General features: G+C 39.5%; 1 protein-coding gene and 2 long non-coding RNA genes across 4 annotated transcripts; all 3 read right to left on the reverse strand.

The window, feature by feature from the left end:
* Nucleotides 1-341: 341 nt before the first annotated feature.
* Nucleotides 342-2,686, reverse strand: LOC131699392 (uncharacterized). Of its 2 annotated transcripts, none has more exons than XR_009308096.1 (3): nucleotides 2,561-2,686; nucleotides 1,923-1,997; nucleotides 342-578 (listed from the first exon to the last, which is right to left on the reverse strand). It is a non-coding gene; the product is annotated as an uncharacterized LOC131699392 (long non-coding RNA). The 2 variants fall into 2 exon arrangements; XR_009308097.1 differs by lacking the exon at nucleotides 2,561-2,686 and adding an exon at nucleotides 2,184-2,279.
* Nucleotides 2,687-7,877: 5,191 nt separating this feature from the next.
* On the reverse strand, nucleotides 7,878-9,412 carry LOC131699393 (uncharacterized). Its single transcript, XR_009308098.1, has 3 exons — nucleotides 9,160-9,412; nucleotides 8,465-8,628; nucleotides 7,878-8,007 (listed from the first exon to the last, which is right to left on the reverse strand). It is a non-coding gene; the product is annotated as an uncharacterized LOC131699393 (long non-coding RNA).
* Nucleotides 9,413-9,420: 8 nt separating this feature from the next.
* On the reverse strand, nucleotides 9,421-14,386 carry LOC131696959 (ciliogenesis and planar polarity effector 1-like). The gene is given in 11 exon segments (XM_058985430.1): nucleotides 9,421-9,536; nucleotides 9,581-10,131; nucleotides 10,367-10,670; nucleotides 11,098-11,127; nucleotides 11,130-11,205; nucleotides 11,324-11,488; nucleotides 11,849-11,958; nucleotides 12,085-12,220; nucleotides 12,601-12,765; nucleotides 12,953-13,170; nucleotides 14,344-14,386. Coding segments are annotated over 11 exon segments (1,914 nt in total).
* Nucleotides 14,387-15,262: the final 876 nt, after the last annotated feature.

Consider the following 15,262-nt stretch of genomic DNA (forward strand, 5'->3'; position numbering starts at 1 on the left):
GAGTCAAACAGCTCAAAAAGGGGTTATCTGTCTGCAAATTTGAATTCTTTAAAACATACGGCTATCTCTATAGCATTTGTTACTACAACAGAACACTGGGCCTGAACACCATTTGACTATTTGCAATGTTTAAAGCCATAAAATAATGTTTTGTTGTTGGTTGATTTGCACACATTTTTCATTCATACAAAAAAAGCAGAGATAGACCACCACCAGAATGACTGTTTCTCAAAACCGCCATGTGATGCACAATCAGATTCAAACGTTCACAGCAAATATCACTTATAGGAGCCACAAAACAAAATGAGGCAAACCAACCAAGCCTTCTGTAACTGGGCAGGTCTTTATTCCCTTTGCAAAGTGAACTTTTTGAAGATATTGAACTCCAGGATTTAAAACCAATCGCAAAGACATCTTTTAGATAAAACAGTGACATTTCTTCAGACAATACTTCAACCCACCTGCACGATGGCAGGATCTGAAGAGCTTGTGGGTAGGGGTTCTTGTGAGGATTCCTTTGGAAATCTGAGATTTAGGAAAACATCTGGAGGCAAAACTTGACGGTATTTGACGAGCTGCTAAAAAATTAAAACAAGTTTATGGTATCTGAAATGAAAATGTGCAGGCTGTGCTGTGTTTCAACACAATTGCAGAAATGATTTTCTGCTAAACATTTGGATATACCCCCTCCCTCCTCTTACTGTCCATTACTTTTTAAACACTTGTATGAATTTCATATTTCCCTTCAACTACAGGGGTTCTTGCAGCTGCAGCTATTTTAAGGGGAAATCACTTGAAGACTTTGGGTTTACAGACAATACATAATCAAGATGTCAGTGCACCTTTAGGGCCAGTCAAGGGGAAGCACCCTTATAAAAGTTTCCAATAGTAAAAGCATAGCAAAGTGTAAAAATGCATAGTGAAAGCATGATAAAGCATAGGCAAGCATTGAAAACAACAGGGAGGTATGCTAAAGCATATTGATAAACATGGCAAACCAGGGTAAACGATGGTAAAATGCACAGGAAAAGCATGGGAAAACTGTAAAAAAGAGGAGCAAGCAGGTCACACCTGAATCCAGTGCGGTGATAATGGGCTTATTCCCAGTGTCAGTGACAGGCACTGGTGCTGCAGTTTCAACACCTCTGTATGGTATCACAGCTTTAGAAAAGGGAGTGGATTACATTTAAGAACACAATTATTTCATAGCCCACCACAGTCAGCAGGCAAAAAGATTGAAGATCAGTGTGAGATAAGAAGAAATACAGACTCTATGAAATTGATGCCCTTTTTTCTGTGATGCTTTTGTATTAATCTTTGATTCTTAAATAGTAAATCTCCATCACAGTACCTATCACAGATTACTTGCATTGTAATTTCATGTACGCTACGAGACAAAATCCACAACTGGTAGAAACAGGTCAACAAATGTAAATCTTTTATCACGGAAACCAAAGTGTGACGTGTAAGTGCCAATTTTCAGAAACTACACTACAATTACTGCCAACAACTCGGAGAAACTATACAAACTATATAAAAGATTGATGGCACCTCAAGAAACTAATTGAAAGGCACAATTCAAAATAGTAAAGTATGTATGCAACTGAACTCAATTTTCCATTGAAAAGCAAAAGCCAGAACAGACAGATGATAACCAAGACAAGTATGACTTGACAAGTTATGTTCCAATTTTGTATGAATTCAAAAACCTGAATAAAGCGCTCTAAATTCTATATAATTCAGATTATTATGGGATAGGGATTTTACAGCATATTTCTGTACTATGAAAAGTAAGGTTATACATTTTTTCACGTACCATATAAGCAGTGATGCAAGATACAATTATTTATATAAAAAGCACCAATATTTTACTCGTCTCCTGAGAAAGACAGAGAAGTCAAATGAAGGCCAGTTAGACTTACAAACTGGAGGGCAAGTCTGCAAAGCTTGAATGTCTGCAGATGTTCTACTGTCAGTACACAATGGAGGAGAAGGAGCTGAAGACAGAATATCACATCAAAAGAGGATTAATCAAGATTAATCAAGAGAACCAAAAATGTTAGATTTTTCACAAACAGAAAAAAACAATAATAATAAGCATTTATGATTTTGAGAAAAAGCTAAATATACTGACAGTAGTAAAGTCCTGTATATACTATAGTATTTTCTCTATAATGTCATACCAGATATATTATTTTCCAATTTTGGTCGACTATGATTTTCTTCGAATATGCTGTACAATTGTTTTCCCATGTCTGGATGAGCAAGAGTTTTCTAGCATGTGTCCAACGAGTGAGAGATTAAAACAGGGTTGTTCCTGTTCTAAATGTGGAAAATCCTCTTAGCTCTCACAGCTGAGCACCGATTGGAAAGATTACTCCAGTCACTTACATAACATAGCAAACTCTGTCAAGAGGTATCTCTTTTGTCACTGTATACGACTATGTCATCATAATATTGTCACGGAAGACCTACACTATACTAAATGTAAAAGTGATCTAATTCTGAGCTCAGAAAGATGTGTTTTGCTGTAGTACGATTAAATGCAGTGTTGTCGTACCAGGTTCAGTATTAGTGCTGGCGTCCTGTATATCTGCAGGTTTCTTCTTTGTTGAAGCTAAGCAATGTAATTCAGCAGAGGTAGGGATAGGTCCTGCAATCAATGCCTGATCAGCCAACACCAAATCAAAAGAACCTAAAAACAACCGGAAATCAGAACTAAGCACTTTGATACAGACACATGCAAGTAATGCATAAAGTAGCAGTGCTGTAAAATAGAGAGACATGTAACAGGTTTAAAAATATCTTTATAGCACTGGTACTCACCAGGCGGAATGACAAATCCCTCTCCCAGCTGGGATCTTGATGGTTCTGTGACTTCTTTCTAAAAATACATTTAAAAGAACGTGTTTAAGAAAAACTTTTTTTATGTCTTTGGTTTGAATTTAGAGCTGGCTCTAATGGAATGAGGGACACCTGCCTGTAGTTAAGCAGGCAGGTATAAATAAGCAGGTTGAATGTGTGAAGGCTGTCTGTGTGGAGTTAGGCTTTTGTTTAGTTCCAGTGTTTTGTTTATTTGTATGTGTTAATAAAAGTATGTGAAGGCAGTTCTTGTGTCTGGGTCTAAAGCTTAAGGGCGCAAACAAGCATGGCAGGGATGCTACACCACAATATACACACACACATATCACTTTAATATCATTTTAATGGAAACATGTTAATTGTCTTATATCTCATGTTGGTGCAACTTACCTCCTTTGGAAGAATAATTGAGTTCTCTGGTCTGAATGTGACAATTGCCTTTTTCCCCTCCTGCCTCTTCTCAATTCGTCTTTTTTGCCTGGTAAAGAGAAAAAAAATTAAGACTGTTTCCGATATTCAAAACATGAGCTACAGCACTATGCTGTTCTATCCAACTGCAGGGACATGTTTTAGAGCACAACACTAGCGCAAACTGCTCTTAATGTTAATATTTCAAGTCAGGGAATAATAGGCAGTCCAGGGCACAGCATGAAGTTTCAAAATGGGATCTCACCTTTTTAGTGAATCCCGGGCAGTTTTTCTTTCAAATGGCTCGATGTCCGCCTTCTGAAGCTGCAGGTGTCCGAGTGGTGCTTCTTCAAAACCATGCTTCAGTCTGCTCTGCTCAAAAGCAAGGAGCTCCTGAACCGGGATGAGTTTTGGAGGTCGGAAAGGAAGTGTTTGTGGAAGAACCTTGTGGTTGCAATACAAAAGGAAAACATTTTCTATATTTCTAACCAATTGATGCCACATGCTATGCTTTATAATGATGTCACAGTAATGTAGTGGGAAGTACTTCAACTGTCTTTGAATCTTTGGCTTCTCTTTGCCAAAAAAGTTGATTTTAATAAAAATAAAAAGAACTTTACCATTGGTGAGAATTTATTTTCCAACTGCATAGTAGTATTTAAAAATAATTTTAAAAAATGACATTAATGTGAAAACATCTGCTACCTATTTGCTTACTAACTGCAGTAGAAGGTCTGGGGCTGCATGCAGCCTTGAGTAATTTTGCACTGGACTGTATATCTCCAGTGCAAAATTCTTTTGGTCATTTTTTTTTTTTCCTTTAACTTTTTGTAGCACTGCATATAAATATCCAAAAACAAAATTGTTCTCCCTCATATCACATTTATATTAAACCATTTAAAATATTTCAGATTAGATTTTTTCATTGTATATTATTCATTTTATTGTGATCGATTTATAATATAAATAATGTAAGAAATATATTTAGTTGCTGATGACTTGTGTTAAACCAGTTATGAAACAGAATGAAGGGCCGCTAAAAGAAGTTAAGACAAAAACACTCCTACACTAGACAATTTACAGTTTTGAAGAACAGCCTAAAATAGTCAATGCTACCTTGCTAATAGAGGGGTGGTTAGCCTGAAGCATCTGTAGGCTGGGACAGTGCACTGGAGCTGCACAGCCTGTGAGTAAAGGTCTTCCAGGTGCTGTCTGTGAAGCTGTCTGGAGCAGTGGAATCATACAGGCACTGGAGAGCTGATACACAGCAGGCTGAAAACGCAGTAGAGGCAGTCCAAGACAAGGAAAATCAGGAGTGTCCCGAGGAGGCGGCACAAGAGGTTGAGCTCCTGTCCCTCTCCTCTCAGGAATACCACTAGGGACCCAGTGCTGAGCTTCAGGTACAGGATTACCTTCGTACTGCTCCAGGTTTAGATGTCTAGGAGGCCCTTTTGCAACCTTCTCTGCCCACCTGGCCTTTTCTTCCTCTGCTCTTCTCAAGGCTTCCGGGTTATACTGGCTAAGGTTTAGGTGGGATGGTGGCCCAGAGCACTTCCAGTGTGGATGAAGTCTGGGATTGTTCTCTGGCTGGGATGATAATGATGACGGGGCCCAGGCCTCTCGAGGCTGTGGGAGGAACTGAGCGGAGACCCGTGGCAAAGGAATGAAAGGCTTCACGGACGGAGTGGCTAGTTTGAACTGATCTGGGGGCTGGAGCTTAAGCAGTTGCAGGCCTTTTGCCCTACCCGATGTCTTTTCCAGTGGAATGAGAGTGGGAGTTTGCTGGGTGTCAGATGGCGGCACCAGCAGCTGAACCCTGCGTTTGTTGGGGGAGGTCGTAAGCAATCCATGAGATGCTGGGATCAAACCTTCACTCTCCGGTTGACTTTGCGGAGGGTCAAGATGCAAGATCAACAGAGGAGGATTCTAAAAAAATCAACACACACATGTATGTTACAAGAAAGAACCATGGGAAGTGAAAAGCATTTTTTTTTTTAAAGAAAACTAAACTAAATCAAAAGGCAGTCTACCATCATATTTCCACTACCACAGTACAACAATGCCACTGTAACATTACCTGTGCAATATTTTCCTTATTGCTCTGACCATCTGCATTCAGATTCTTGGAGCTGCCAGTGTGTTTCTCTAGGGAGGACTGCTGTTGGTTACACAGAGCTGGTTCTCTGTGTTGCACCCCTGTTGATTGCCTTGGCCTTTCATTGATAAGATTTAAAGGCTGATTCCCATTCATCTGATTGGGCTGCGCCTCCTGCAGATTTTGCTGTGCGTTTCAAAGATTCATAAATGAAGAACCAACCACTTGCATGAGGCTCATGAAATTGATCTGCTGTAGCTGCAAGTGCAAAAATAAACTTGGGTTAAAAAAAAATGTGGCTCATCTTGTTGGGGACTCATGAACAGTGTAATTTAACAGTAATATCACGTTTTTGGAATGCTGTATCAGTATCTGAAAAAAAAAAAAAACACCCAGGTATCCTATTACAGTATTGTACAATCATTCACCTGCACCAGCCTGAACATCTCATCATGTAACATTTGCCTGACAGCTTCAGAATTAGCAAGTGGCTGTGTATTGGGTTCTCTTCTCTGAGGCTCCCCAGTTTCAGTGGGAACAGTGGTGGCTGAAAGGCCTGGCGTTGGGTCTGGAGTATGGAATTGGACACGAAAAGCTGGGCTATGATCTCCACCTGTTACAGGGCTGAAAATAACAAGATTTCAACAGATATACCGAAAACAAACCAAGTTTAATGAAGTCTTCTTGTGATCCACCATTTTATTAATGTGGTTCAAAAGAAACAAACAAGAAGAAACATGTTTCCTCTCATTTTGTTTTAACATCGTATCATCATGTTTAGAGCTGGTTTGTGAAATGAGTTTGGTAGGAGTCAGACAGATGGGCAGGAGTTTACATGACAAAGAGAAGCTAATGCACACCACCTATGGAGAAGGTGTGGCAGCCTGGGGCCAACTTGCTTGTAATTCTGGTTGAGGAAAGCAGCACAGCACAGCAGTGTGGGGTTTTCAATACTGAGCTAATTCTTCACCTGCTCATCTCTGCTGCTGTCCACAATGCCCTTACAAAACTACTACGAGGAGTCCCACATATACTCATGACATTCATACTCACCTTGATGTCTCTGCAGCCGCCATGTCAGCAGATACAGAGTTTGGTAAACTTGATTTCGCGTTTGTCCCTTCAGCCCTATAAAACAATAAAGAAACAAATTCAATAATTCTAAATATTTGTTCCCTGTTTTGGAATATCAAAAATGATATGAACTTGAAACCTTGTTTTGTGCTTTAAAAGTGGATTTGGTCACTCTCTCCCACAGACCATTACAGCAACAAGTCTGTAACAGCACAGTCGTCAACAGTGACTGTTTACATTCTCATCATGGCAACCACTCCCAGCTCTACTGTTTGAGTAAGCTATCCTGCAAACACCTCACAAGCATTTTACACAAAGTCCTTTTTTACTCACTGTGGCTACCATCTGTTCCAACTCTTGTTCCCTTGTAGGAAAAGTTCTTGGACACTCCAAATCCAAAAGTATCAATCTCTGTGACTAAAATAAAATCCAATAATGTATGTAAATGATTGATTAATTACACCACTATACTTCTTAAAATGCCAAAAGTGCTGACACGTTTGTTTTTTTTAAAATTAGATTTAAAGCACACAGATTCAATTAAAAAGTACTAAAAGAGACATTATTAAATTTTGCGTACACTGTACAATAACATAACTGTGGTTTCTTTTCTTGTCAATTTCCTTTAACAAATACAGTAGATGCTGCTTATTAGCAACCTCTCGGTTCCCAGCAAAAAGTTGTTATTAACCGAACGTTGTTATTATGTGAAAAGTCACATTTTCAAGTGTATGTATCTGGAAAAACGATGTATACTATAGTTGCAGAAACAACGCACTGAAATACACGTCATGGTTCATTAGTGTTAAAAAATAGCCATAGAAATTGTAAAAACAAGTTGGCATTAAGCGGCAGACACTTGCTAATATCTGAAATCCATTACCATTAAAGTCTATGGGATGGGATTGGTACCCGTGAAAATGTTGTTAATAACCAATAATGCAACGTTTGGCCTGGGAACAGTCTTAATGCTCACAGAGATAGTGGGGCTTACATGTTCTGAGCCATCTTCAGGACCAGTATCATCTGCAACAACAAAGAAATGCAGACCACCAACCCAAAAATAAGACATGCAGTTTTTTTCCCCCCCAAAATACGAAGAAAATACATTATGTACATTGCAAAGTATTATCTACACTGTAAAAAGATAATTAACATGTAGAACAACATAGGACAATTAACCTGATTCAAAGAGAGAACCACAGTCATAATCATTTTTCAAACTACAGGGTTTTGGGAGGGGCAGGAAATTGAGGTAAGAAATCCTATATCCCATACACAGTCATATTAACGCATGTTTGAATGTGGAGAATTGTAACACACCTTGTTACGTCTCTGCTTATTGTACACAGAGACGTAACACGATGTGTGTGTGTTTGTGTATATTATATAAGTATTCCTAATTCCTACCTTCTACAGATGGCAAATCTAATTCTTCCTTCAGTGCCATTCCATCTTCTTCATCCTTATTCTCCAAGTCTGATGTGACTTCTTCCAGATCATAGTTCAGAGAAGGGCTTTGATCTTTGGTTCTACTTTTATGGCCTTCGTCCACATCAGAAGCCTTCCTATTTGGGGGTGGGAGAAAGTGTAGGTTTCTAAATTCAAAATACAAAATAGAAAGGATACACTACAGCCCCTTTCACACTGGCATGCTCTGCACAGGTCGCCATTTCAGACTGCTTTTTGAAGAAGCAGTGTCGACCTGGGTGACAAAAGCAAGTACACAATGCGCGTACCCAATGCAAGCAGCAACATTCACATGACCACCCTTTCATCTGTTCAGGCTTTCAAGATTGCGTGCTTGTTATGTTACGCTTCCATCCAAACTTCTCTGGATTGAATCGCCTGCCCAAATGTTGATTAGAGCAAATGTTTCTTCATCCCTGCTGCAATCTATCTAATGGTGTGTCTCAAATCAACAGAAATATGGCTAAACAGAAATGTTCCTTGCGAAAGTGAAACCTTCACGCAGGTGTTGCTGTTTGTTACTTTGTCCACTCATCTAGTTTGTATATCACTCACTCTGAATCATGCCCATGCTGTGACTCAAATATCTCCTGGTCTAAAAGAGTGATGGGGGTTTCAGCTGATGCAGGATAACCAGTGTCCACACTGCTTTCTCTCTCCACCTTTGACTTGGGCTCTTGTTGGAAAACTGGAGCTACGATATACTCTCGTTCTGGAACCTGTGGGAGGAAAACTTGTGGTCAAGTTTGAACGGTACAAGTATGAATTAGAATTATAAATCAAAGAATCATTTGTGTCACCTAAGAATTATATTTTCTCACCAATAAGTTTAGCTAACTACTCAGGTTTAATAATCACAAACAAACCATTGGCAACGACTAAAGTTAAAAAAAAAAAAAAATAGAAAACACAAACAAAGCATTTATGCATGAGCATCTGAAAACACTTTTTGGACCATATTAATACAATTAAAAGGATGCCCATGTGAAAGTGCTATTTGTATTATTATTGTATATATTATGTAAAAAATATTTTCAAATCAATAGACAACTATATATGTTAGAGGTAAGTTAGAACTCGGGGGATCCTTTTAATATCTGCATTAGCTAGCAGAATTATAATACTACTAGATAGTGCAAATATTAACACATTTCTGACTTGAACAGTAACATATGCATTGCAAGAATTACTGAAAAAGCATGTACATTACTAGTGTCTTAAAACCAGTCTCTTATGAACACCTGGTTTACCCTTGAATGAAGGTGCTTGTCCACCAGCAGCCCTGCTGAGTACCTCCTCTCCAGCTTCCAGAGAGAGCTGAGAATGGCCGGTGCCGAAGCCTACACTCGGATCACAGTGCTGTACTCTGTGCTTTACTGGGTCCGCACAGGAGCCTGCGGTCCAACCACCGAATCATCCATTCCAGCAGCCTCCCTGTGAGCCTGAACCGGGACTGCAGCTCTGGAGTCAGCTCATCCACAGGCGGGTCCACATCCTTGGGCAGCAAAGCCTTAAAAACGTAGGCTTCGGTCTGAGGTGTCCGGGGAGTGGCGCACAAGGGACCACACGTGCTTTGGCTGTACAATGAAACAGATCTTGGGGTGGGCATTGATTCTGGGGAAACATCCTGACGAGGAGGGGACGACAGTTGCAGCCTAAGGCCGAACAAACCTTTCTGTTTGCCTTTATGAGCGCCAGAGAAATACAGATTAGTATTCAGGTTGGTTTTTGATGGATCTGCCATAGAACTAGATGGTCTCAGGCTTGACTGTGCACTCCAGGTCTCGCTGTGCACAGACACTGGTTTCCCCAGAGGAGCAGGGGGTGGTCCCGGGACCAGGTGATAGCAACTGCCAGCTCTGAAGATATTGCTGCTGCCCTTCTGGTTCTGCCGACGTTTCAGAGTGGTGTGCACATCAAACAGGAGGGAGTTGAGCTTGTGCTCTCGAAGGTGCGAGGAGAAGCAGGCGAGGAAGGGAATGCTGGGGTCTTTGTTATTTACCAGGCCCTTCTCCAGCATGTAGCTCAAGAATAGCTCTAAGAACTGGACATACTCATCGTCATCACATTCAAACTCCCAGGATCCCACTACAGGTAGTGCCAGGGGGTCCAGCACATGGCCTTCAACTTTTTCAGCATTCAACTTTAATTTTCTGTTCAGTTTATCTGAAACTTTCTTTTTATCAGGCAACAGCTCCATACTTTGAGGTTTACTGTGTCTGCTGTGAAACAACATTGAGAGCAGAGTTTTAATGCAGACATAGTGAATACCAGCCATACTGTACAAACACACAACCTAATGCTTGCATTGTGTGTAAAAACAATTAACCTCCATCTGTTCTTAAACCTTTTTTTTTAACTACGTTTCAACAAAGTTTGAACAATCTGAACTGTTCTGCCACTATCCGTGGCATTTAATCACAACAGACACAAAACTGCTCACCAATAGTGACGTACCTCTCATTTATATTAACTTCATCCCTACTGTTCTCTCCTTGCAGTTGCTCTGAAATGGTAACTGCTGTGTCATCACTGTATAACTGAGGTCTCCCAAAGTCAGTTAAAGTGCTCTGGCTCAGGCTGGTCCCCAGTGAAAACCTGTCACAGAGGGGATTGTCATTCTCTGCCACACCCTCCTCATCCCTCTCCCAGATGTGAAACTCCACAGGACCAATGTTTCTGGCTATACGTTTCAGCTGTTTGCATCTCTGCTTCAGAAGATCTTGGATAACAACTGACATCATTTCTTCTCTTTCAGGACCTGGAAACACATTGTGGAATCTTATGTTGGAACAAATATGCTATAAGAAGGTTTTTTTTCTTCAATAGTAATGGGAAATATTTGGATCAGTATGCTGTTATCTCATTTAAATTGTAAATGGAACCCATCAGTGCAACAACTCTTTGGTTTTTTTTGTTTTTTTTTAACAGAAAAATGCCATCAGTTTTCTTCATCACAGTTGTTTGTTTTATTTGGCACTTTTTAAAACTGAACATTGAATTAAAATGTAATCCTAGTGTAGTACTATAAATACTGCACGGAACTTCGCATACAACTTCAGTACTACGTCTCCCATTTAAGCCACTTACTAACAAGACAAGAAACCACACACTTAAGACTTTAATTGAATCTAGGGATGAATGGATAGTCTCACAATAAGAAAGTCTGAGATGGTATACAGCATTACCTTTGACAGTGGAATGCCTTAGATGTTGCAGGAGTTATATTTTTCCCTCAGTGGAACTCGTACAGACTCCTCCTGCTCAGGAAACACTTTCACAAGGACCTCTGCCACCTAAACCAGGAGCACACGTAATTAACACTGGATATAACTAGAATAACAAACATAATCGTCTTCCCTACTGTGGAAGTTATGAAATGAAACCTTTTCATTATTGTTCACTTGTTTGTACCTTCCGTATTGGAGGCAGTTCCCCCACGAGGCTTAGGATTACATCTTGAGTGATTTCTTCAGCGTTCATAAACCTAGCAAAGGGCAGCAAGCGATAAGCCCACTCCAGAGCATCAAGACAGTGCTCCGCCACCCCAGCATCATACTCCACAGCTCCCACATAGCCCTGAAAGAAATTATTCAGTAAGGTGACATGCTTTTAGTAAATGGTCATTTGCCATCATTTCCCCAGATAAAGTAACACTGTAGTGTTACAATTTTTAAGACCTAATTGCTGTGGTAGATGGACTACCCTCTTAACAGAGGTTCAGTCAGCATACACTTTCATAAATGTTGCTACTAATAAAGAATCATCTGGGAGATAGGCTGAGGTATTTCAAGCTTGCCAGTTGGTGCAACACATTTCTGATCACTACTGACCAAAGTGAGCCATTCAACGACCCCTGTACATTTACCTTTCTTACCAAAGCATCCCTGGAAAAGCAGCTGCACTTTAAACATAAATAACCGTCAATTCATACAGTACCTCTGGGTCCCTCGCACTGTTCCTTGCAAGCTGGTATTTCCTACAGCTTGCTGATAATCGTTTTCGAACATGGAACATCCAGCACAGGCTGCAAAGTTCTCGGAAAGTACCTAATAAGAACACAAAAAAAAAAAATTGTCATGAAACTTCAAAGCATCTGTGTAAGCATTTCATTAAAATGTGTTGGTGCTTTGACTCAATTGTAATGACAATGCAATATAAAGATGGGCTCATACTTATTGCACGGATTGACACTGGGACAGACTGCTGATCTCCACTGGGTCCTGGCTTGAAGAAACCTCTTCTGCTTGCATATTTAAGCAGAGAGTCTGTGAAAGAGTTCAACTGAGGCTGAGAACCCTTAAGTCGAATCTATAAAACAGAATCAGTGGTTGGTCTAGAATACAGTTGTAATTAAATCTACACAAATAAAAAAAATCTTAAATAACTGCATTTGTATACTATATTTTATTTGTATACTACATTTTAGAAATTATGTTGATAAATAAAGATAAAAAAGAAGATAAAAAGAAACAAATGGTCCCCTTAGGTTGGCATCTCTGTATAGCTAGCCTAGCTTGTTTTAAATACTTAAAATAGATCCCTATTGTTTATAATCTTGACTTTGCAATTAAATGTCTGTACTTTTGTGTTCAATAACATTCTAAACAACTAAAGACCTGGTTATATGTTTCTAACATAAGCAATTGTGTCTAGAACGTTTACAAATACTGTGCTCAGAGGAGGTTCACCTTATTCATGATTTTGCGGCTGTGTTTTAGTTTCTGGATGTACCACTGTGCAGATGGAAGGGAGCAGCGAGCTGCCCTGAAGAGCAGCAGCACCCTCTGAAGCACACCAGACACTCTCTGACGGGAAACCAGCTCTGCTCTTAGTGCCAGATCCACTGCACCAGCCTGGCAAAAACAAGAGAATTTAGACAACCCGATACTCCTGTGTAGATGGAAGTGCATTATTAAACCATGAAACATCACGAAACAGTACATAACAAAAGAGAGATAATCATGGCAACATTATGCCTGTTCAGAAGTGTTTTGTTGATGTGATCTACATATGTAGTATTTTTATAAACCTGTAACAAACCTCAGTGTCTAAAGCAGGCTGGGGGCAATACAGAGGCGGTGCTGGGAGATACAGCCCATCCGGCACCAAGCCAGACAGCTTTGCAGTCAGGTCTTTAGCAGTCTGCATCAGTAAGTCAAAGGTTTCTGAGAGGATGTCTGCATCAGTCATGACTGCTGCCTTCAGTATCTCCTGTACTGAACTGAACAGCAAGTCAGCATCTTCTTCTTCAATGGAGTCTTTGAAAGACAAACAAAGACGTTAGCTGGCATGTCTTCAAATAGGTGGTTCAAGCATATTTTAAATTAACTTTGCCTTTACTAATTTGCTAATATAATAATTTGCTAAAGACAGTATATGGTTCCACCTAAAGCATATTATTTCTGGTTGAAAATTTAACAAATTAGATTTACAGAAAACGATATCAACTTAATATTTTGCACATATTATCAACATTTCCCAGTTGCTAATATGCAGAGATGTCATGATTTACAATACAGTAGCAAGTTACTACATTGAAGGAAAACCAGTACCCTATTTTTCGCCTAGTCAACAAGATTAGGACTCTGGGAAAAGTGTACATTAACTGTTAAATGGTATGGTACTAAGGCTTAAGGGTAGGGGCAATAGTGACAACAACTTTGAGCACAGTCCCTCAACTGTCCAAGCTAGCTAAACCGAGGCCAAGGCTTTTTCCTCTTGATGCTGGAGGACAGCAGCACCTCCAGTTTCACCTCCATTCTGAACAGCTGAGGGATCCCAGAGTCAGGCTGGCAAAATGCTGGCTACACAAGGAAGCCAATCCTTTAAAAAAAACACACACACACAACACACACAGAGTTATGAACTGAATAAATAACACCATAAAATGCTTAAAGACAAGAATTTATGGCAATTGACCCAGTATCAATTTTTCATTTACTGGGCTTACAGATCACAATGACAGCCCTCAAACTTCACAGCCACTTGATATCAGACGTTATACAAATAACGTGTTTAGCCTTAAATCATTTTGTTTACAAAAAAAATAAAGTAAAAATAACACTAGTATTTGCCGTCTGTAGGCTACTTTACATATAATGAAGGTAATTCATATTACCAGTTTCACAAAGCAAAGCAAATACCTCACTCGTATGCCAAACTTTTTTTTTTTTTTTTTTTTGACGTACGTACTAAATATTACCCTGAATACATAACATTAAAAAACAAGCAGAGAAGTTTGTTTTTTGTTTTTTTTTCAAACGCCGCCCTTCCAAAGTTGGAACAGGCTCTGCGCGATGATTGGCTGCCCAATGTTGGAACAGCCCATTCCTATTGGCCCAATGTTGGAACAGCCCGTTTCTATTGGTCCAATGTTAAAACAGCCCGCTCCGATTGGCCGAATGTTGGAACGGGCCGCTCCGATTGGCCACCAAAGTTGGAACGCTCTCGCAATGGCGCTCCATAGGCAGCCATAGTAGCGGCATCTACTGGGACTCCATGGAACTAGAATTCATTCGTGCCAAAATACATTTCTTTTGATACAAATGTGATTGTATGTCAACAAATACAATTAAACACCAGTACAATACATCTTCTAAATATAATTTAAACATATTATGGATATTTCATTACATACTTCAAGAATATACTTTATAATGTTATTAATATTAATCTCATATATAAAATGAGATGTATTTCACACATGGTTTGGTCTAACATGATATATAGGCCTACCAATGGTTCCAAACCTTTCAAAAAATGTCCAAATAAAAACTTACACAAAAAACTACACCAGTGTCAGTACATGTTGAAAAATATTACATCAATACAACTTTAGCAAACTTTTATTTTGTAGCAAAATGTAATGTGATTGTGAATTAATGTGGTTATGTGTGTTAGGACCCGATACGCATGCCAGTGTCAGTGACACACTGTCGCTGAAGGTGAAAAGCGCTCAGTTCCTGCTGCACCTATAACACCTGCTGCACCGCTGCGGACCAGCAGCCAATTGTAAGCTAGCAAGCCAATATAGAAAGTGTCCCATGACAATATTCGTGTGGTGTTTTAGCTTTGCTGAAATCATATTCTTCAGAAACTTTATTTTTATTTTTGATGGCGCACATTGTAAGTGATATTCTGGAAAACGAGACTCCCTTTTCAAAGCGCGTAGAAACAAGCAATCAGCAGCGACAGTGCTTCCCGGCAGCTTTTGTCGAAATTATCTTTTTATATTTATTTTCTGTTAACATTAGTTTATGTATAATCGTGTTTGCTTTTAAACCAATTGAATTGTTACAAAAAAAAAACAAAAACTATTCTATAGTCCATTCATTTTAATTCCGTGTTGTA

This window comes from Acipenser ruthenus, chromosome 2 (assembly GCF_902713425.1).
Source record: "Acipenser ruthenus chromosome 2, fAciRut3.2 maternal haplotype, whole genome shotgun sequence".
Classification (NCBI taxonomy): domain Eukaryota; kingdom Metazoa; phylum Chordata; class Actinopteri; order Acipenseriformes; family Acipenseridae; genus Acipenser; species Acipenser ruthenus.